The 23,993-nt window shown below is 33.9% G+C and overlaps 4 protein-coding genes across 6 annotated transcripts in view; 2 read left to right on the top strand and 2 right to left on the bottom strand.

Annotated features, from left to right (window-relative positions):
• Positions 1 to 3,135: 3,135 nt before the first annotated feature.
• Positions 3,136 to 4,043, bottom strand: LOC129806102 (RNA-binding protein 7). Its single transcript, XM_055854455.1, has 2 exons — positions 3,863 to 4,043; positions 3,136 to 3,798 (listed from the first exon to the last, which is right to left on the bottom strand). The coding sequence occupies exons 1-2, from the start codon at positions 3,947 to 3,949 to the stop codon at positions 3,256 to 3,258; spliced, it is 630 nt and encodes a 209-aa protein (XP_055710430.1). The 5' UTR covers positions 3,950 to 4,043; the 3' UTR covers positions 3,136 to 3,255.
• Positions 4,044 to 11,753: 7,710 nt separating this feature from the next.
• Positions 11,754 to 18,094, top strand: LOC129806100 (ER lumen protein-retaining receptor). The gene is made up of 2 exons (XM_055854452.1): positions 11,754 to 12,722; positions 17,561 to 18,094. The coding sequence occupies exons 1-2, from the start codon at positions 12,119 to 12,121 to the stop codon at positions 17,593 to 17,595; spliced, it is 639 nt and encodes a 212-aa protein (XP_055710427.1). The 5' UTR covers positions 11,754 to 12,118; the 3' UTR covers positions 17,596 to 18,094.
• Positions 17,340 to 22,824, bottom strand: LOC129806098 (protein Spindly-B). The gene is made up of 2 exons (XM_055854450.1): positions 21,680 to 22,824; positions 17,340 to 18,517 (listed from the first exon to the last, which is right to left on the bottom strand). Exons 1-2 carry the CDS (start codon positions 22,723 to 22,725, stop codon positions 17,932 to 17,934), a joined length of 1,632 nt encoding a protein of 543 aa, XP_055710425.1. The 5' UTR covers positions 22,726 to 22,824; the 3' UTR covers positions 17,340 to 17,931.
• Positions 22,825 to 22,853: 29 nt separating this feature from the next.
• The window catches only part of LOC129806101 (histone-lysine N-methyltransferase SETMAR-like), a 28,575-nt gene continuing 27,435 nt past the window's right edge, over positions 22,854 to 23,993 (top strand). For 2 of the 3 annotated variants that reach the window (XR_008752146.1, XR_008752145.1), the window contains exon 1: positions 22,855 to 22,990. The gene's annotated coding sequence lies outside the window, so the exon portion shown is untranslated. Of the gene's footprint in view, positions 22,991 to 23,993 lie in introns of all 3 variants that reach the window. The other variant, XM_055854454.1, reaches the window with a different exon arrangement.

The following is a 23,993-nucleotide window of genomic DNA, read 5'->3' as shown; positions in this document are numbered from 1 at the left end:
TCGCTAAATCACTAAGCTTTAGCCCGGTGTGTATTAGGTGAGATTGTTTACAATCTCACCTATTAATCACACCAAAATTTCATGTCCTCTGATCGGACTCAAACTTTACCAAAATGTGTTTCATGTTTCATCATGCACCTTCAGATGAAAGTTCACAATAGGTTGCTCTGCGATAGCGCCAAAATTCAAATTCATTTTTCTCAAAAACGCCATTGATTGTGCAAATTAATTAAATTTTATAGTGTTGTAGTATAGGCTACGAAATTACCAAAAAGTAGCGTGGGTCCGCTAAAGTTGTAGCACTTTGCGAGACCTTTCCTTTGTGCCCTCTCTCATAAAATTCGGTCAAATAGAATTCTACATATCACATTTTGAATTTCTTGAACTTTGACCCCTCATATCTCCATTTTACGGTAATGGGTGAAATCCGACCTCGTCAGATTGGACCCAAATTTTGGATTTACATATTTTGACACTCATACGAATATCATATATATGTCAAAAATCGATTTTCGTGGACGTCCCGTCCGTCCCGTCAGGAGAACAAACGCTTCTTCAGGGAAAACGGAAAGAGATATTGACAAGCGGTTTTCGGCAAAGGTTTTTATATATCGATAGGTGACTAGATGTTGGTGATGTTAAATCCACCTCCTTACCCTTCTCTCTATTCCGCCATTTTGGAATACAGTAGAGCCCCGCTATAGGCCATCGCTCTACTATAGTCTACAATTCATCGACCGTTGATTTCAAAACACTGATTTTAAGTTAGGTTATGTTTTTCAGTACTCGACATGCAATGTTGTCATAATTATTTTAATATTTTTGGCAAAACTTTATTGAGTAGGGTAAAGTGTATAATTTGGAATTAGTTTTACAAGTTGGACAATTCGGCCGTACAAGTTGGACATGGCTTTTTTCTTGATAAAAATAGTACAAAATTTGTTTTAAAGCACAAGGAACCAAATTATAAAATTAAAGCATTAAAAATATACAAATAAAAATGAAGTACTAAATTTATCAAGACAAAAAGCCCTGTCCAAATTATACCATTGTCCAACTTGTACCACTGTCCAACTTATACCACTTTACCCTAGTTGTGATAATTGTGATCCATAATGAAGAGAGCGAGGACAAGTATCACAATCGTAAAGAAAATGGAGCAATTTCAATACTAAAAGTCGTTGATAACACTGTGCGACAAAATTTAGGTTTTTGTGGGTGTCTTTGACGAGAGTGCCAAAACTTGTTAGAGGGTCATTTAAGAATCTCAAATCTGAAATCCGTTTGTCCGGGCCACGTCTAGGTTTTTCTAGATATGCATTTATAGCTTTTGCTGTTTTCTAAAAGTCAAAAATTTATATCTCCGGTCCTATTCATCTGGTGGTAGACACATAAAGCTAAAATGACACGTAATTTCATCCTCTATAATTCTATAACTCTTGTAAGTATATCAAGAACCTACGAGTAAAATAAAGTGTATTTTTTTTTTAAGATTTTATGAAAAAGTGCAAAATTGTGCATTTTTCTGTGTTGCATAATGCACAATTTTGAGTGCACTTTTTCAAAAAATATTTTAAAAAAATACATTTTATTTTCATCTTAGATTCTTGAAATGTTTACAAGAGTCATAGAGGATGCAAATACGTGTCATTATTTAGCTTTATTACTCGATTTTCTTCGCGGATTTTCGTGTGGCGCGATTTTGTTACCGGATTTTCATGGGGTGCGAATCATTTCGAGGATTTTCACATGGTGCAAATTTTTACGCGGATTTTGCAGATTTTCGCATGGCACGAATTTTACGCGGATTTTCGTGGATGTCGATTTTAAGGCGGATTTTCGCAGGGCGCGAATTTTTTTTTTCACGGAGGACCACGAAGTTTTTCGCGGATTTTCACTGCCTTCGATGTTTTAAAAGGTTCTCCAGGCAACATTTCGTTCATATAAGAAAAACTTGTCCTTACAAAAGGGGTGAGTGTTGACGACCTGCTCGAAGGAAACAAATATAAATTTTTCCGGGTTCACCCTGCATGCGTTTCAGAGGAAGTCTTCTCTAAACGTAACCGACAGTCAACGATAGGTGCTGCTACATAGCAACAACGGCAATAATTACAGCAAATAAATCCTTACAAAAAACCCCGTTATTTAATTTTTAATTACGGTTTTTCAAGATTAGAGGTTAAAAAGCCTCTAGAGAGTGTATTTCTTAACCATATGGTCTCATACTTGGGCTCGTTAGAAAGGTCTTGGAATTTCTGTTAAGTTCTCAATCTGTTCTGAACCGATTATGAACGTATACAATATATTCAGGGAGAATTTCGATTCGGACAGATCAAAAGGTTCACTCCGCCAGAAACTTCGTACGTAAAAAAATGAATGGATTTCAAATGGATTGAGGTGTATCGATCTTTCAATCAATGGGAACAGTGGGAACAGTTATGGCGAAAAACGGAAGTTATTCAAATCCAATTCTAATCCTAAAAAAAGTCGGATTATTCTTAGCGTATAAATGAGGTCATTTGGTGAGTCATTGCGATTTTCACTTTTTTTATAATCCTAATCCGAAATTCTATTTTCAAATAATTTTTTAAATTGATTTTTATAAAATAAAATCATTAATTTTAAAAAGATTCCTAATTCAAAAAATTTAACTCGCAATTTATTTTATTTTTTACCGAATTTTCCATTTAAATTACCTCTCAATTCCTGTGATTTAGTAGAATTTTCCGCTAAAAAGCTTTTGATGGGGGGTAGTTGGAAAAAAGAGGAAAAAAAAGCCTGGGTAAGTGGCAAAGAGGAAGAATGGGTGGAAAAGAGCCAAATGAGCTCATGAGGCGATCGCTGAACCATTAAAGTCACATCACGTTCGGCACGGAAATAAAAGCAACGTCCAGTGAAACGAATTAAAACACTCCACTAGCCCACGAGAAGCTAGTTCTCGGACTCCGACAGCTTCAGTGTAATGGCCATAAGCTGAATTTCCTGTTTATCTCCGGCTGCCGAGTCCCTTTTTTTATTGCAATCTCCTTCCCTCACGGAAACGGCCTCAGAAGGCATTGCGGGGGCGTTAAATGACGAGGGAATGGGACGGGGGATTTATGCTGTGAACCTGTGGAGGAATTATAATCACGTTCCAGGGGAAAAAGGGAGCGAAAAATAGTGCTATTTATTGAATGATATCTCTCTCTGGCTCTCTGGGAGAAAATTACACATGAAAATTTGTACGTTTCTGAAAAAAATAGAGCAGAATGGCATCTATCGACGTCGACGGCCGTGATAGTTGCTTCTGCTGGGATGCTGAGGATTGTGATTTCTGTCTTTGTCCAGATGTCGCTGACGCTGCTGATCTCCGTAGGGTTTGTTGCTATTGCGATTTCTATAATGCTTATCGCGGCTGACAAAGTCTCTCGAGCGATTGTCCCCGTAGTAGTCGCCCCTCGACGAGGAGGCATTCAAATTTCCCTGGAAGTTAGCATTGAGCTGCTTCCCGAAATTCAGCAATTGCTGCATGTCCAGAACACAGCCAAACATTGTGGCTGGATTCTGGGGAGGTGGTGGCATTTGGGGCATCATATGAGCCCCAATGGGATTTCCCAAGGGTCTAGGGCCCTGACTCAGACTATTTGCAGGTTGATCTCTGTCCTGGGTCTGAGTTTTGAGGGAAACCTTAAGTTCCCGCCCAAATAATCGAACCCCAGCATAGAGATTCAGGGCATATTCAATGGTAGCCTCATGGCGGTAGGTAACAAAGCCAAAACTGCGAGATTTAGGAATCCTGACTTCGTCAATGGGTCCTGCCTGGAATTCCGGGAATTTTTCCAACTCCTGTTTGAGGTTAGGTTTACCTTTTGTTTTGACTCACCTGAAGGAATAATTCGTATAGCAGTTCTTCTGTAACTTTGTCAGAGAGATTCCCACAGAACAGGGTTCGTGCTTGATCATCGTTCATCCTGGAACCGGAAAATTGAGGTAAATTGGGCAGAAAATTGAGAATTCACTGGATGTCAAATTTTCAGAAACAAACATTCAACAAAACACACAGCGCCACTCTTTAACGAGTTTTGCAATCTCTTCGTCAAAATTTGAATTTAACCGACTTTTGCGATATATCCCAAAGATCCCAAACGTTGCTTGAATCAACAAATGTCCTAATCATTTTTCCGCTTTTTCAGAATCCACATGTTGTGAGTTAAATCAGCATTTGTCGTGCATTCATATTTGCGAACTTGAAGAGATATATCGTCTTCTGAAAATGCAAGTGTTCAATAAATTAATTCACGAGAAAAGCAATTTAAACTTCGTGCCCTTGATCCTGGTTTAAATCTTCGAAGCAACTAATAATATGGTATGATTAACCCTCTAACGGTGTTTTCTTTAATATGAGAAAAAAAAGTTCTAAAACAATGTTTTCTAGGATAATTATGATCCAATAAAGTCGAAAAAACCATCCATTCTGCATTATCTCTTTTAGTTTAGGCGCTAGGTGAGAAAATATAAAAATTTTTTGAAACTCTTTTTGCTTCTAAAATTCACAGTTTTAGTTTTTTCAAATTTTTTAAATAAAATATACAAAGTAGAATGACATATCTTTCAGTAAAAGATAAATTTATTTTAGTCAGATAACTTTAAATTGGTATTTTTATGGAAATTGGAAATGAGTTTTTTTGCACAAATATTTTTTGTTGTTTTTTCTCTGACCTGTCACACAAAACTGGGAATAGCAACAAAACGAAGAGTCAAAATGAGTTCAAACTTTCAAGAGATGTTTATAAGACTATTACCGAGGACACTAAAGCACTTTTAAATAAATAAAACCTTTATTGTCGCTGTAAATGTGATTTTTGTGAAGACCGCCTGGAGGCGGTCTTACCCGTTAGAGGGTTAAAAATATGAAGCTTGTTCGATCAGTAGATTTTTCACAAGGAAGGAAAATTCAAGAAATTGCATCGAATGAAATTGTTCTAAGGGTTCTAAGTCACAAAAATTTCATTAAATGTTGTATAAATCTGTTACATAGAACAATTTCACATTGGAAAGCCATAAAAATAACAAACGTATTTCAATCAATCGACAAGCTTACTTGGAGTTTTTTATATGGAAAAGTGTAATGTAAAAAAAGATCTTTTTATTTTAAAAATATTTCCTTAAATATTCAAAAATATAGGTTTTTGAAAATCACAGAATTGTTTATTTTTATCAAACAGATGAAGATAAAAAATAGCCTATATTATTTATGTTACTTTATTTTCTGGATAATTGGGTTAAAACCTTAAATACGTTTTCATTTTATCAATTAAAATAATTATAAAAAGGAATAACTAATTCAAAAGAGACATTTCTTTAAAGATTCCTTTTTTAACCTCTGAACCTCTCTCATTCTACCTTTTAAAACCTTTTTATGCCCTTCAATATTTTAACTCCTCTAAGGACGATTGGTTCAATGGTGATCTATAAAGATTTTATTCTGAATATCTAAAAAGTTATTTTTCCCTAATGTTTACGTAATCGCAAAGTAGAAGGTTGCAGAAATCTAGGATATTTTTACAAATCTCCAACTGCTCAAACTATTTGCTCCATAGTTTATCATTTATCAAAAATCATTTAAGCTCAAAAGTGAGTAATTTTTAAATTTTCAGAATTTTTTAAAGCAATAGTCTTTTGTGAAAAGAATCACAATACTAATACTAATATTTTTCATTAGAATGAAAATTATCATTCATTGGTTTTATCAGAACAAAGACAACCTTAATTCTTGGGCTATTTTTGTCTGTATCGTCTATAGATGTTAAAAACAATCTATCGAATCCAAATAGTAATTTAACTGCATTGCAGGTTCAAGGCTTATCATAAGAGTTGTAGATAATGAAAATGTACGTTTTTTCCAACCAAAGTAATTAAAATTAAATAATTAGAACCGAGGATAGAAATTTGTTTTTTTTTTAGAAAAACAAAAACACTTTAAATAAATATAGAATGAAATTTAGGGTGTGGTAGCAATGAATAGATTTCAGATTTGAGATCCTTAAAAGATATTCTAACTAACATAATATCACTTTTGTCTTATACAGTGACAAAAGGTTATTTTTGCTGCACAATATTATCGTGTCAGTGTCAATATTTTCAAGAGTAAATTCTGCTCAAATTTTATTCACAGATTTGATGATTCTGAACTCATTTACCGTTATCAAAAGCTTATAATGTATTTGAGCGATTACATTGATCCTTTCTCCGGTTCCTTAAAACCGTTAAAATCTATATTAAAATTCATATTATGTATATGAAACCCATTGAACAGGAAAATAGGTCTTATTTCGTGACCTCTAATCTAACGAACCAGAAAACCATATTTGATTTTGTATCGACTTGATTAATTCTAAGTTATTGAAAGAAATTCTTGACAAGGTAAACAAGCACTAAAAAAAACATGGGATTCTTAAGAAACTTGTTAATGTTAAGAGAAATTGTTTTGCATTATTTCATATTTTTGATGAAAATATTTGATGTTATTCAATGAAAGTCCATTTCTTAATTAATTAAATTTTATTGTGATATCATCCTTAATAAGATTTTCTAACAAATTAAATGAAAATCAGATATGGCTAAAAGAGCTTACTTTTTTCGGCTGTGTAAGTACTTTTGGCCATTCATTTTTCCATACATTTTACACGTAGCCCACCTCGTGGATTTCAGTAAAAACAATCGTGACTTTTGACTGATTTTTACATCAAATAGAAAATGTGCAAAAAATCGTATAAAATACTCTAATAATCACATAAAATTGGTGTTAAATAAGAATAGGACTAGTGCTGTGTATTCGTGAAAGTTTTCGAAAGCTATTTCTTCTGTTATTTTATTAAGATTCTATTGGAAACAAGTGGCCAAAAGTGCTTACAAAGTGGCCAAAAGTACTGAAACATGCATAGTTGCATAAAATGCATTTCTCACTAAAATATCCAAAAAAATTGGGAATTCTCTTGTATTATTAGGAAGAAACGGTTTTAAGGTTATCTTTGTACAAAATTTCAACTTTTTTAAATAAATATTATAAAAATTACAAGCACACGAAAGCTTAAGGTGGCCAAAAGTACTTACTTCACCCTATGTCCAGTCCATCTTACCAAAAGTTTTTGTCCAACTTAACAAAATTTTGTCCATCTTTTTAAAATGTGTTGTTTTTTTAATTTGATTGAATATTCTAATTAATTGGCTGAAATTTCTAATAAAAACTGTTAATATTCTGTTAGAGTATTTCACAAGGAATCTCATGATACAAAATAAATGAAAATAATAAATATTTATTCGACTTAAAAATGCATTTGAAATTGAACTTTTTCTTAAGTGTCCATCTTTCCACAATTCATCCTATGAACTGTTGGTTTTATTTTTCAATTTTGAAAAAAAATCTTTTATAGGTAATTTTTAGTTTATTTAAAATAACTTTTTAATTTCTTATCGAAATAATAACTTACAACAATTTTTGACTCAAGCGACAAATTTAATTTAACGGATTTTTGAAAAAAGGAAAATGCGAAATTTTTATTTCTCGATTTCAATTAAATTTTCTGACTCTTCATCCGAGTCGTGAATTGTGTAGTATCTCTGGTATGACGGTTCCTGACCCTTTAGCTGAGCATCCCTGAGTACCTTGAGCTTCCTGCTCCATAAATCTGCAAATGCCGTGAGAAATTTCGAATTTGCAGTCAAAATTCCTTCTATTCTCTCTGCTTCAATGGCTCTGAGGACATTTGTGAGCTTCTTCCAGATCGGTGGGGAAATGTTGAGGAATCTCTGAATGTCATCACCGTGGATTGTGGCAAATCTCATGCCCAGGCGCGTGTGCATCTGGACATGCAGCTCGAGTCTCCCTTCCATCAGCATATTGGAGATTTCTTGCTTGGAGCACTGTCTATTGGGATTTTTCAAGTCAGCCTTCAGGATTTTCAGTTTCTGCGGAGGAGGTCTGAAGCGTCTCTCGACTTGGGCAGGAGATTCCAGAGTTGTGACTTCTTGAGAAGGTTCTGGATAGCTGTTCATCTTTTCCACTTCTGCGTCAAGAAGGGCAAAAAGTCTATTGACAACAAATTCAACTTCCCTGTCTCGAGCCACAATTCCGGAAAGTTGTTTGGGTTGCCTGAAGATTGCACAAATATTCCACTGAATGTGACAGAGATACTCAGAAACCAGGAAAGCGAGTGCCTTAGGCGTTAGAAATTTCATGCTTTCCTTGGAAACAGGATAGGCATCTCGGAAGTTTCTGTAGATTCTCTTCTCAAGCGAAAACAGGACATTGGCCTTCGAAAGATCCACCCGGCAGGGCTTAATATTGAACTCCTTCAGCCGAGAGGCTTCCCAGGCAGAAATCGGACCCTGCTGGATGTACAGGGATTGGAAATCCAGAACAGGACATCGTCGACTAGTAGGATTTTCCATGTAGATCTTAAAGAGTCTCTTGAACACCTCATCCTTCCTTCTACCTTTCCCCGGATAGAATTTTCCCATAAAATCTGTGACTAGGTCAGGGAAGTTGGAATTGAACAGCAAATTCATAGTCTCATGGAGAGAATCCTGAATGATGTCCTGAGATTGCGTTGCAGGAGATTCATCACTGTCCAGGACTATGACATCAGATGCATCATCATCCAGGACAATCACGCAGTCGTCAGGAGTTGCCCTCGTTTCCCTCTTATCCCCTTCCCGGACAGTTGCCAATTGTTCCTCCTGGGATTCCTCTCCGGAACTAATGTAGCAGGCTTGGGATTCAGGGTTAAATATAGGATTCCTGCCTTTTATTTCCCGGCGCTTCATTCTTGTAGACTGGGATTAACACAGCTAATCACAAACTTGGATAAAGGACTTACATGACTTAAGATTAACAAAATCCCGCCAATTCCTACCCAGCTGGAAAACCACACATAACCCTAATTTTCTTCCATCCCGCCCATGCATTACACGTAATCGATACGTATACGATTTTTCTGAAATAGGAAAAACAAAAATTCAGGAAGAATTTTAAGCAATTTAAAAAAAAATTAAATTAAACTCAATTTCGAAACAGAAACTAGAAAAATTCTTGAATTCTAGACAGTTATTCTAAATTTTGTTCAATTATTTTGACCCATTACAATATTTTATTTTAATACAGGAAGAAGTTTCGCTTTGAAAGAATTCTCGGGACCAAAAAAATCCCGCGAATTAACTTCAGTGACACAGAAAAATAAAAAAAAATGCGTAAGAATCGGTCAAAAATGTAATTTACAATTGTTTAGGAAGCACTACGACAGAAATTGCCGAAAATTTTATGCAAAAAATAATTTCAGCATTTAAAAAAGTGGATGTAAATATATCACTGAAAATCCACTTCCTGTATTGTCACTTTGATGTTTTTTAAGACAAAAATCAACAGAATCAGATGAGCACGTAATAAAATACCATCAATTCGCTGCACCTTACGAAAAATGGTACAAACGCAAGAATCTTGATTCTCTTTTGGCATAAATGTGCTGGATGGTGGATTACAAAGAAAATTAAACTTATGAGACATTAGAATTTATTTGTAAAAGATATGAAATAAAATAATGAACTTTTGAGAGAAAATTCTGTGGTTCATATAAGTCATTCAAATACGTAATTTCTGGATAACGGTATATTTTACGACCCTATGATATTCATGGATTTGGAGGATATTTAGGAGTCTATGAAGCAATTCTAAAAAATGAAGGGATAGGGATATGCTATGTTCCAGGAAAAATGTCCTTGAATCCTCCTCTACACATCCTTGAGTTATCCTTTGACACCAACATCCTAGGATGTACCGTTATTGATTATAAACAACTTTTTCTTCAAATATTTCGAAAAATTTCTTAAAGATCTTTTTCTTAATATATCTCAGAAACTTGAGGTGATGGACCACAAGTTTCTTCGGGAGAAATGTTCACGACATACCAAGGAACAAGAAACTACTCATTATTTTCCATCTCATTTTTGCCTGTTGCACAGTGTTATTTATCCAGGGGCCTCTCATTCCGAGTTCTGATTTTTTTCCAAATTATAGTATTGTATGTCGACTTATCACAAAAAAAAAAAAATGTTAAAAATTCCGAGCTAGATTATGATAAGTCGAGATACATTAGAGATTTTTCAGACTTTGTTAAATTATCCAAAAAACACTAATAAATGGACATTTTTTTTTACATTTTCCACTAAAACTACAATCGTGGAACATGTTTCATGCGGAAGCACTTACATTTTTCTACGATATAATGCAATAAGTAGAGGTATACTAATTGCCGTAAAATTTTTATAGCTTAATATTGTATCTCAAACTTTAAACCTCTCTCCTGAAAAGTTGCATTTTAGACTTACAATAGTCTTCTTTGGAACCGACGATATGCCCGATTGAAAAAGAGTCTTCTGTAACCTAAAAAATGTTAACATTTTTTTTTTGAGTTTTGTCACGATTCAAAACAAACGCAAAAAATACATGAAAATGTTAAAATAGTGATTAAAAATTAAGTAATATAAGGGCTTTGACAGACCTGAGGATTAGCCGATAGTGCTTAGCGTAATTATATTAGAAATAATGATCAAACTACATTTCCATCATTTTCCACTAAGCCGTCTCTCGGCTTAAGTCGTAAGTGTGTCTAGGGCATAAGAGAAAGAATTGTTGTAAAGTGGTACTTTAGAGAAAAATAAGATGAAAATTCACTTTATGCCTTGTTTTTCTTTTTCGAATTCCAGTTAGAATTTCACATATAATTTTCTTTTAAAAAAAGCGCAAACTATATATTAAAAATTGAACAGGAAACTATTTTGTTATGAGTCCTATAATCCTTGCCAAATTGCTGGGAAAAAGGCAATGCAATGGAAAATTTGTTTTTCGCTACGAAAATCTGTAAAAATGCATCTTTGCATTTATTGTCAATTTTCAGAAAATTTATACAAAAATCATAAGAAAATGAAAAAAAATATTTACATATTTATTCACACACAATAAAATTGCATACTAAGGGACGTTTGCAGAATACTCTAAAATATTGCAAAATATGTTATAATTCATCAGATATAAGATGAAATGTCCAGGAGCAAGATATTTTCCTTCTGGATTTCACAAAGAAAAACAATGTCTCAAACTATTCCAACTACATTGTTGGCACGAAAACACTTTCATAAACTTTTACCCTTGCCGACAATAGGGTCATATATGACCCGGAAAATTCTACGCGCTTTTCTGGAAAATTGAGAGTATAGTTTATTATATCAAAATATGCAATATACAATCTTTGGATATTCTATTTTGTGTTTCTAAAGAACTTTTTGCTGAAAAAAATAAATTAATATAAAAAATGTTGAAAAGGAAAAGTCATTTCACAAAGTTCGAAATTAGTGATTTTTATCTCAAATATTTTCTTTTCCTAAATATCTGGAGTCTTGAGAAGATTAGCCAAGAATCTTACATTCTTCTATTATGATGTAATGCACAAACAGATTTCAATTAATGTAAATAGTCAAAAAAAAATTATTCCTCGGATCATATATGACCTTAATGACGTGAAAGAGTTAAAGTATTAAATCTATTTGTGAACAATTAAAGGTGAAAAACCGAAGAAGTGAAATTTTCTGAAATGAGACACTTAGCTATAATTTGAATGAAGCAAAATTTATTAAGATCCTTATTAAGGACTTGCAATGCGAACACGCCGTATGTCCTTCAGAATGCATGGAAAAAGAAGGCAGTCGAGTAGCTGTGCATCAGTTACAGCCGGGATGGAATTAAAGGCGTTATAAAGTGAGGTTAGGCCAGGATTTTGAGGAAAATCTCGGGGTTAAAAGACATTCTGGATGAATTTGTCCATTAATTACCTGTGACAGGGTATTGGGCAGTGAATTGACTAATTACCTTTCACTTGGAAGCTGATAAGGATGATGAAAAGCCACTTAACGAAAGGACAAAGCACCGGCTGGCAAATCAATACACGTCACTCATATTGACGTCTCACCGAAAAGTGTACATTTCTGGGGAAGACTGAGAGTGTCCCTTTTTGGTGCGATTTCTGGACAATTCCGGGCATCTAAGCAGGATATTTTAGTTGGGAAAAGGTTCAGTGGTAGTGTGAGAATGAATATATTCAGATTAGCTGGTGATTTGTCACATTTGCTGGCAATAATAGTGCTATTGATGAAGATATGGAAGACACGCTCATGTGCTGGCATTTCCGGAAAGTCTCAAATCCTGTTCACTGTCGTCTACGTGGCCAGGTATTTGGATCTCTTCACCACCTACATCAGTCTGTACAATACTGTGATGAAGATGTTTTTCCTGGTGGCCTCTGGGATGACTGTGTACTTAATGTACGTGAAATTTCGCGCCACGTACGATCACAATCACGATTCCTTCCGGATTGAGTTTCTCCTCATCCCAGCTGCCATTCTTTCGCTCCTCATCAATCACAGCTTCACAGTGCTGGAGATTCTCTGGACATTCTCCATCTATTTGGAGTCTGTGGCCATTCTGCCACAATTGTTCCTGGTGAGCAAGACGGGCGAGGCTGAAACCATCACAAGTCACTACTTGTTCGCCCTGGGCTCCTACAGGGCACTCTATCTCATCAATTGGGTCTATCGCTACGTCACCGAGGGTCACTATGATTGGATTGCAATCATGGCCGGAGCCGTGCAGACCATTCTCTACTGCGATTTCTTCTACTTGTACATTACCAAAGGTAAGTCACCATCTTTATTCCCGGCACAGAGTTAATTGCACAAGATTTGAGATTCGAGATGAATTTGAGAAATTTAGGAAATCCAGCTGGAAAGTTTTTTTGTTTAGTCGCGATAACCTTTTCTAGAACATAAATTTGTGATAAGCCGGCATGGAGCTTATCATCAATTTTTACTGCTCAGCCTTATCCAGAAGCTGGAACAGAAATTCCATTCATCAGAAAGCTTTTTGAAGGCCCTTTTTCACGTGATGACTTTTTGCGTTTAATGACCTCCTTAGAATTTTTATTTTGTGAATTTCTTATGGGAAAATTCAAGATCAGAGGAAAAATCTTATAAGAAAGTCTCCAGTTTCTTATTAAATTGCTTGATTATGCGCTTCGTTGTTTTGTTTACCAGGGGAACCCTATAACCAAACAAAATGGGATGGGATTTTGAGTAGACTTCCACGGAAAGATCTAGAATATTTCCTCGAACTTTCCAAGAATCTTTTGGTTTTTTTTGTCATTCTAAGGTTCGTTAAGCAATTACTATAATTCGTTAGTGAAATTAGCATTTGTCGTAAATTCCTTTTGACAACTTTTCAGGAGACGAAATTTTCAATTCAACATTATTTTTCTTAAAAATGAGCCCCGAAAGCGATACTTTTGAGTCAAAATAATAAAAGTGGTACTAATAAACCGTAAGTTAACTCAAGACAAACTTTATAAAATGAGTTAAAATCTGAGTTATTGCGATATATGTCCGATGGAATACAATAAGATTTTATCGTAACTTCCATCGTTCATAAAGCCGTAACTTCCAATATATGGAAATCTTGGAAGTTACGACAATTTTCTAAAATGCATTTTATCAATTTGAATTATTCTAGTGATAATAAGCACCTTTATTTGATTAAATTAATCAATTAAACTCCTATCCTTGTCCCTAAAAGCTTTTATATCATAAGTTTTATTGAATAAATTTTTACGCGCTGTCTCGCTTTTTTAGTTTTGAATTAATGACAGATCGGCAGGGATTTTTCCTCACTTTTTTCTCACAAATATCGAATTAAAATGATTTAATGTTGCATTATTCGCACTGTCTTTGGATATATGGAAGAGTTTTTGAACATTTTAATGAGAAATATTACATTTTTGCTGCAAATTACAAGCTACGCAAATGAGCAAGAAAAATTACGGCAAATGCTGATTAGAGAAAATTTTGTATGAAAATTTGTCGTAACTTCCCCAAAAATAGAAGTTACGACAAATTATGATAATTTTTTCTTAAAAAATGGCACTTACGATAATTTGTGTTTAAAATAATTTTTAATGGCCTTATAAAAGTGTCTTTTTCTCAAGTGCTTTTAATAAACAAAATTACGCCGATTATAAATATGTATATATCCCAAAATCGAAAAAATGAAGTTACGACAAATGCTGATTTAACTGACGAATTCTTTACTGTATTGCTTGAAATTGATTTTACTTTTAACTCTTTCGCGTCTTTAGGGTCATATATGACCCGGGGAAAAAAGTTTCTTTTTGGCTATTTACATTAATTGAAATCTAACTGGAGTCTTGAGAAAATGAGCCAAGAATCTTACATCCTTCTATTATGATGTCGTGCACGAACAGATAGATTTCAATTAATGTAAATACCCAAAAAAAACTTTTTCCCCCGAGTCATGACATTACCCTAAAGACGCGAAAGAGTTAAAAGTTGCTACAGGACTTTTAGTACAAATTAAAAAAAAAACTTACCGAGAATTTACTAACTGTACCGAACTTTTTCTCCGCAAAGTGCAATATTTTCTTTCGCGAGTGGCGCTGGCAACTGTTCTCAATTTTAAGGTTTTTAACCTTTTAGGCAAAAAATTCTAACCATTTTTCCATGACGACCTAATCGCAACAAATCCTCGTCCGCTGAAGTCTGAGAAATATGGTTTAGATCGCTAAGACAAGGTCCCCTCTTCCGTCAGTCTCTAACAGAAAATTTTGACTGGAATTCAGTGGGGGAATTCTGTAATAGTATGACAATGTCATATGACAAATTTTAAAATTTTTATATGGAAAATTCGGAAAAATTCATCGAAAATCAGATACATGTCAGAGATTTCAAAGCGGTGATACTGACGGGATTCCTAAACCGAGGGGTCCCCTTGAACAGCCCCTGTTCGGCCCCCTCTTAGAATATTGCAAGTTTTTAAAGTTTGAATTTACTATTCGATTGTAACTAAACGCGGAACAGGTGCATAGCGAAGGATATTTTCACACAAGATCGTTTACTATTTTGAAATGTCTTGTTAGATCTTATGAGCTTTTCAGGAACCCCAAAATTATTAAATTTGGATTCAAAATCCGTAAAAGACAAAAAACGTTGAAATGTATTAAAATAATTTTGCAAAATATAATTTTTAAACGTTTTAAAATAGGCTTTTCTCAAAAGAAGTTACAATGTCGTCTTGGATGGGGTTTTTGGGGTCGTAAAGAGCTTTTTATATTCTATTTTTGATCAATTTCCCGGAATTTTCTTCTACGAAACGTCTTGTTGGTGGCTTCAGCAAGTTTTCAGCTTATGACCATCACCAATTAATTGAATATAAAATAATTTTTTAATTTCAAACACATTAAAAAGAATATTTCTTTATCGGAATTTCCACCCAACAAAAACCCATTTTGGAAGCCCATTTTAGGTGTTTTAAAATTTGTTTTTTTTAATGAAATGTTCTGGTCTTTGCAAATAAATTTAAAAGCATTAAATACGATGCAGAAATGGATTGATGGTGTATTTTAAGAGGAAAAAGATTGATAAAATATTCCTAAATGTTATTGTTATGTGAAAACTAAATTAGACATTCAGATCTTTGCACCGGGCGGGACTTGAACTCACAACAACTGCGAGTCAAACCGGAGATCTATCCGACAAAGAACCATTGCACTTACCTATTGCGCCACTGGGATCCTCTCTAAATTTCAGTAAAATCGGTTAACTAGTATACCCTCCATTTTTGGGTTAAAACTTAAAACGACTTGGGCTACATGCGAAATATATTCGAAAACTAAATAAATCATAGGAGCCGTTTACCAAAAAAATAAATAAATAAATAAATAAATAAAAACATGATTTTGAAAGCTAAGGAGAGGATCAAGGAAAAAATGTCGGAGGTGTTTTTTTTTATATAGGGTTACCGAAGTCTGTTTGTTGATACTTCTTATAAGACTTCTAGTCAGGTAGGGTAAATGTCTTAATTCAAAACCATTTCCAGACGCTTTAACTTTGACAGAAGATTCAACACATTAAGTTCATCTTTTTTTTGAAGAGAATTACATAAATTTTCTCCTTGACTCTTCTAGAATGTTACTCTTTAGTGAAAATTCTTTAGATATAATTTGAAAACTTTTTAAATACAAGAAAAATACACGAGTGCGAAATGCTTCTATTGGAAACAAATTAATCCAAATGGAGACAAGGGAAATTTTCCAATTGGAGACAAACAGTGCAAGTGAAACCACGACGAAAGGTTTCCAAAACCTTGTTGAGTTGCTCTTGAGTGCAGGATTTGTTCTTATTCCTAGTATTTTCTCCTTTACCATCTAAAACAAAAAGAAAATCGCTCCAAAAATATACTTTTTGCAAAAATATATCCTGCACTCTGGAGCAACTCAACAAGGTTTTGGAAGCCTTCCATTGAAGCATTTGCAGACACTTCAGAAAACCCTTTTTGTTCACGAAATAGGTAATTATTTCAATTGAAAAATTCACTACCGTTAACATTAAAGATTAGCACTTAATTTGACTAAAATTATCCAGAAATATGACATAAATTTTAAACAAAATGAATAAACAACAGTCACTTTATTGTGTTTTTCATTGGAAAACATGGTCGATCGATGAAAAATTCAATGATGAAAAGATACACTTTTAATTTTTCTGAGAAATGAATAAATTAAAATTTGTGAATATGAATGGATTTTCGCTTTATTTGGAGCAAAATTAACTAAATAAAGAAACTGAGGTATAGAAAATATATAAATATAATAATTTAGTACTGTATTTATCATGAAAACAATGACGTTTCCATTTGGAGTAGCGAAAAATTTCCATTTAGAGCAGATTTTGAATTAGCTTAATTTACCCTACTTCCTATTTTTTTTTAAGCAAATCCGTTTTGGAAAAAGTACCTACAATATTCAAACATAATATTTTTCATTAGACTGAAAATTTTTATTCATTGGTATTGTTAGAAAATTGATTTAAATTTTTGGGCTATTTTTGTCCTCATCGCTCGTAGAGGTAAAAACGCACCGAATGAGACTCTGTCGGATTTTCTAAGGTTAGATGTAAAACCTTTTACTGATTTTGTTTATCGGTTTTATTTTTAAATTGTTGTTGTTTTAAATTGTTAAAATTAAAATAATTCTTTGGAATGAACAAAGTTCACTGACCTTTTGAAGTTCCAGACTATAAAAAAAGTATAAAAAAAAACTGCTCAATTGATCACCTCTCGATGTTTTACTATCGAAATCTGTTTGCTTTTTACAGGGGCTTCAATTAGCACAATTAGCACTTTTTGCAACAAAATGTTTGGCATTGCAAAAAGAACTTTTTTTGCTGATATAAAAAAAAATGACCTATTTAGGAGGAAAATACTCATTTTATTGTCGCAACATTTTAATTACAAAAATAAATAACATTTCTCTTGTTTAAAAAAAAAAACGTATCATAACAGCTGTTCAAATTCATCTCTTGTGCTCAATCTAGAATATTTGCAACTCTGCGCAAGGACATTTTGCCTTTGAATTGTGTAAGTTATCTCAATTTATTATTTCTTTCTTTTTATTTTATTTTTTTGTAGTCCTGAAAGGCAAGAAACTCCAACTTCCTGCATAAATTCGCGTGACATTCATCACCACCGAAGGATAATAAAAAAAACTTTGAAGTATAATTGAAAAGAAAAAGGAAAAATTCCTCAAGGAAGCAGCGCAAATAATTAATCGTATTACAATTTCTATTTGCCAGCATTAATTTTTTTTTGTGTTTTTATTTCAAAAGAAAATTTGAGAAAAATCGTAATATAAAAAAAAGACGGAGGAGATGTTTAAGTAAAAAAAAAACCAATATTAATAAAAAAAACTTAGATGGACGCGAGTTAGCTATTAATAAAAAAAGGAGTTAATAATAATAAAAAAGTGGAAAGGATGAAAAATCTCCGGAGAGACTTGTGTTTCATTTTCTAAAGACAATCTTCTTGATGGTGAACCGAGGAGTTTTATGCTTCTGAGGAGGCTCAGTCTTGTCCGGAGGTTGATCTTCCTTCATCTCGCCACTGGGAAGATTGTCTCTGGAGGATGTTTGTGCATTAGAATCTAAATATACATCTACAGGACAATTTTTTGGCTTTTGATTGATCACCGAAGGGAATTCAATGTCGCGATACTGAATCCTATTTGCATCCTCAGAGGAATTTTCCTTCTCGGTCAGATCCATTGCAGAATCCTCCAAAATGGCAAAGTCAGTCTTCTTCTCATTCCCGGCTTCGTTTCCTTCCACTTTGACGTGACGCTCGAAGGTGTCCTCGAATTTGTCAATGTCCACTTGAACGGAGGAATTGACTGGGACATCCTGAATGTCCGGGAACTTCATGCCAGACTCCTCGAGCAGAAGTTCCCTGTTGATGAGGGCACATTTGTATTTGAGGCATTTGTAGCGCCATTTTGACAGATCTTGCTGCATTTTGTGATTGGACTCGTCCAGCTGGATTTTCTGATTCAGGACTCCCTTGAGATTCTCCTCCATCTTCTTCACCCGATCGCTGAGGATTCAGGAAGGAAAAGGAAGCTGACTCAGTTGGTCATTGCAAAAATCCTCTCGTTTTTCGCGATTGAATTTTTGAGGTTATTTGAAACTTAACCTAAAAAAAGCCTTGACTCAGAAACTCCTTGAAATTCTAAGATCGGTACCTGTTACTTTTGTGACGATGGAATTCGAAAAAAAATCGAAAATTTAAGGTTATTAAATGACAAAATCGCTCAAAACTTTGAACAGTGAATTTAAATTTTTGAGGTTATATTAAGCTTAACCTAAAAAAAGATTAGAAATTATTCCTCCGTCAGAGTTTCCAAGCAAACTACGAAGTAATTTGAGGTTAGAATTTGATTTAGAACATCAATAACGTTTTTCTTGTCATTTGGAAGATAATTTAAGGTTATTAAACGACAAAATCGGTCAAAACCTTGAAATTTTACCTCAATTTGATGTTTAAGGACGTACTTTGACTGAAAACTTTCGGTTTTGAGACGCAGTGAATCAAATTTTTGAGGTTATATGAAGTTTAACCTAAAAAAAAGACTCGAAATAATTCCTCTGTCAGAGTTTCTAAGCAGGAGACTAATTCGAAAAGTTTGATTTGTGAGCTTAAAATTCGATTCAGAACTTGAATCGCGTTTTTCTTGTTATTTGAAAAATCATTTGAGGGTGTTAAATGACAAAATCGCTCAAACTTTGAACAGTGAATTAAATTTTTGAGGTTATATGAAGCTTAATCTAAAAAAAAGACTCGAAATGATTCCTCTGTCAGAGTTTCCAAGCAAACTAATTCGAAAAGTTTGATTTGTTAGGTTAGAATTCGATTTAGAACATCATAATCGCGTTTTTCTTGTCATTTGGAAGATAATTTGAGGTTATTAAACGACAAAATCACTCAAAACTTTGAAATTTTACTCCAATTTCACGTTTAAAAACACATTGACTGAAACTTTCTGTTTTCAGGAAGGGTAAAGCATTCTATCGTTTTATCACGATTAAATTTTTGAGGTTACGTGAAGCCTAACCTAGAAATTCTCTTTGGATCTTTTATTCTCTTACTCAATCAAAGAGGCTAATTGGAAAAGATTTAGGTCTGTTACTTTTCTGAGGTTAGAATTATCTTTCAGTATTTAAGTGCTACTCCAATTTGAGGTTAAGACTTTTACTACTACAAATTTACGTTTAAGAAAGAACATTTTGACTAAAAACTTTCTGTCTTGAGACGCAGAGTAAAGAATTCTGTGGTTTTATAACGTTTAAATTGTAGAGGTTATTAAAATTTTAGGTTATACATGAAGCTTAACCTCAAAAAGATTCACAATCATTCCCTTGTCAGAGTTTCCAACCAATAGGTTAATCCGAAAAATTTTACTTTATACTCCTTTGTGGCTAGAATTCGTTAATCACATTTTTCCGCCATTTGTAATATAATTTATGGTTACAAATGATTAAAACCTTCAAATGTTACTCTAATTTGAAGTTAAGAGTTACGGGAGTAGGGTGAATCATTTTGTTTGCAAGCGTAAAACTTATGCAGTAAGGTTATTTTCAAATTTGAAGTTATATGAAGCTTAACTTGAAAGAAGTCTCCAAATGGTTTCTTCGTCAGACTCCTTCAAAGCCTCATTAATTTCTTCAGGCAAGAGACCTGCTTTTCTGAGGTTAGAATTCGATACACTTAAAATTCGATTAATTTAAAATTTAATGAACTTCGTGTTTTTGTTCCATTTAAAAGACAATTTAAGGTTATTAAATGATAAATCAGCTCAAATCAAATAAACAAATGATAAATCAGAACAAATGATAAATCAGCTCACTATTTAGTAAATAGGTTATGGTAAAATTCGAGTTTTTGTTGAGACTTCGAAAAAAAATTTTCAAGTTCAATAACGAGTAATTCAATAAACTCCGTAAAATCTTTACTTCTAAATAAGAAAATGTTCAAGAAGAATAAATGGTGAATAATTTTAGGACTTTGAGGTTAGAATTTAATTCATTCAGAATTTAATGAACTTTTAGCTCAGCTTCTTTGTTGTGGCTCAAATGATTCGAAAATTGTTCTCCTGTGACAAATTAAGACATTCTGCCACACAATTACTTTTTTCAGTCTAACTTCAACATGACCTAAAAATCTTTCTGAGTGATATTATACAAATTAATGAATAAGGCCAATTAATCGTAAAGTTTAACAAATCTTCTATTCACGTGCATCTCAAAATTTCCCAAACTTTTCTCAAAAATGTGGTGTAAGGAAAAATGGATGATCTTTCCCAATTAAATCTCCAGGAAAGGCTTCTGAATTTTACCTATCTCCAAGTAGCATTTTACCCAGATTTCCCTGGCAATTTCAATGGTAAATTTATTTGTTCTTTTTATGATCGTTTTTTTTTATTTGTTTCTTCATCTTTTATTATTTTCTTGCATTTATTTTATTTTTTTATGTTCATTTATGTTTTAATTAAGTTTTTCTATTTATAATTTTGATTTGAGTTTTCTATGGAGATATTTCCTGTACTTCTTGCTAAATCTTCTGTTTGAAATATTATATTCATATATTACTCTTCGAAGTCTTATATAAACTTTTTCCAAAAAACATCTCAACTGAAGTATATCCTTAAGGGAAAATAAATTTCATAATGATTTTTCGGAGAAAATCTATTGAATTTTCCCTATCTCCATTGGGAATTTTCTTCGAATTTTCCCAGACTTTTCTCTACAAAATTTTACTATTTTCACTTGAGTATTCGATGTTCTGTATGATTTTTTTCTAATAAAAACATCTCGACTGAAGTATATTCCTACTGTAAATAAATTCTTGAAGATATTTGGGGGGAAATTTACCACGTAAACACTGACATTTCTGGGGCAAATTCCAAGGAATTCCGGGGGAAATTTCTCTAGGAATTCTCTAAGACACAAACGAATTTTTCAAGAAAAATTCATAAAGAATTCCTTGTGATTTCCTTGGGAAATTTCCACAGCTTCAGGGAAATTTCTCCTGGGACGCTTTTTTTACGGGGTGCAATGACATAGGGCCGTCTCACTCGCACTCATTATTCGAGAATATATTTATAAAATAAAATTAATTGTGCGCAGCCCATAATTCAAAATTTAAAGGGAAATAGGGGAAATAGGACAGAATTAATGCAACTAACTGAAAGGTACTTACTCGCAATATTTGAGCATCTCATCGAGCCAATTGACTCCCTGATCCTTTGCTGTCTGGTTCAGTTTCTCCTCAGTCCATGCCAGTCTCTGCCTCAGTTCCCCATTCTCCCTCCTGAGATCCCCAATCTGGCCCTGAAGCTGCCTCTTGAAGGTCACGTCGGCGTTCAGGAACATGTTCTTGATGAACTTGAATTCCTCTGCGATTTCGGAATTTTCTCGCTTCAGTCTTTTGATCTCAGCTTCGCCTTCCCGGTAGAGAGCCTTCATCTGATTGTACTTCTTGGACTGAGCTGCCAGGATGTCCCTCATCTTCTGCCTCTGATCATCGACTTCGGCAAAAAGGGAATTTCCCTTGCTATTCAGGGCATTTGGATTGTTCTTGAGGGCACTGATCTCTGTGTTGACTTCAAAGAGCTTCGACTGCAGCTCCTCAATCCAAACTTCTTTCTCCTGAAGCTCCTCCAGGCGACTCTGTGAACGGTTTTCCAAGATTTCCACTTTCTCTAGCAACTGTTCACGTTCTTGCTGCAATTCCTGACGGGTATTGGTCAGCAGGAAGTTCTGCTCTTCCAACTCTGTGATTTTCTCCAGCAGAGCTTCATTTTGAGCCTCAGCACTGAAGGATTCATTCTTTGAAACATTGAGAGACTTCTCTGCCTCCTTTTCCGCTATTCTCCTCTCGAAATCCTGTTTTTGCTTCTCAAGGCTCTCTCTGATGTCCTCCACTTGCTTTTCCAGCTGACTTCTATCTTCCTGCAGATTCCCAATCTCATTCTTCATCTTCTCAATTTCTCCGGCAAACTTCTGCCTCACACTCTTCAGCTCTGCCTCCCTGGTGCTCTGAATGGACTCCAGTTCACTGGACAGGTATTTCTGGGTAGCATTTCCTGACTGAAGGCTCCTGTTCAACTCGTAAATTTGCTGCTTTCCACTCTCAACCTGCTTTTCCAGGCTCTGACGAATTGCCCATAGGCGCTTATACTCCTCCTGGAGATCATCTTGACCTAAACTAGAAATCTTCTCCGCTGGATACGGAGACAAAGCCATTTCACTTGATTTTCCAGCACCAAAATTTCCTTATCAGACGCTTTTCAAACCGCTCAAACTGTCAATCACGTCACATTTTGAAAAATTTCAACTTAACGAAAGTCTTGCCATATGGCAATTTTCTTCCGAATCACATTTCTCGCGCATGGCAACACCAAAATTTCGATGTCACTGAACCGGAGTGGTGAAATAAACAAAAAAGCGTTTCCTCAGTTTTTAGAGATTATTCCTGATTTTAATAAGTAATCCTTCCAGATTTTCTAAGGTAAGTGTCCTTCATGATCTGAATTTTGTTTTGGAAAAGAAAATTCGTTGAATTCAAGGCAAATTACGTGAAAAAAAGCATTTTCTTCATGGGCGAGGGAGGGTCACTTGTTAGAAACAATGCACAGCTATTGTAATTGAGATAAAATTTATAGCTTAGCTTCAGGATCAGGATTCCTTCAATAATAATTTTCTTACCGCAAAAAAATGTAAAGACAGGACTTTACAGTTTGAATTGATAATTTGCTATTAAAAATAAGACTTGCACTTTTTGCTATTAAAATTATACATTTTTTTTTTAATTTTGTTAAAAGATTTAAATAATTTTCTATATCGATATTCAACAGGTAAACTTTGCAGTTTAAATTTCTTTTGCAGAGTATTATTCATTTAAATTTAATTATTGTACAATATAAAAGCTCAATTGCGGAAACGGGTATAAACCGATTATTTCATTATGTTTTTCAAAATCAGTTGTAATACAATTAGTAGATTCTCGCAAATTCGGCTCTTTTAAGATCGGGCTACTTTTTAATTCGGGCAGCGGTTACATTTGAAAAAAGTTTGTTGTCATTTTTCAAGTTTGATTATGATTATCAAATTTGCTCAAATTTGGCATGATTTGTCTTACTTTTGATGTGATTTTGCATTATTGAGGAATTTTCATGCAATTTACGTTATATATAATATGAGTGTGTAAACTCAATATCTATATGCACATGAATAAAAAATCGTTGCATTTCAGAAAGTTTGTCGCCCGAATTTCTGTCTAATTCGGCTGACATTTCTGTCCCATATGCCCGAATTTGAGAGTCTACTGTAGTAGTTTACTACTTCTTAAAATTTGTTTTAAGTTATCACCTAACTAACAAAAAAAATTATAAGTTTTACTCATATAAGTAAATTAAAAATATACTGTAAAATATATTATCAATTAAAAGCCCATTTCACTGTTGTGTAAATTTCAAAAGAAGTTTAATTAAGTTATATGTAAGGTGTTAACC

This window comes from Phlebotomus papatasi, chromosome 3 (assembly GCF_024763615.1).
Source record: "Phlebotomus papatasi isolate M1 chromosome 3, Ppap_2.1, whole genome shotgun sequence".
Lineage (NCBI taxonomy): Eukaryota > Metazoa > Arthropoda > Insecta > Diptera > Psychodidae > Phlebotomus > Phlebotomus papatasi.
Note: the sequence above shows the minus strand (reverse complement) of the source record. Positions and strands in the feature narration are given on the sequence as shown.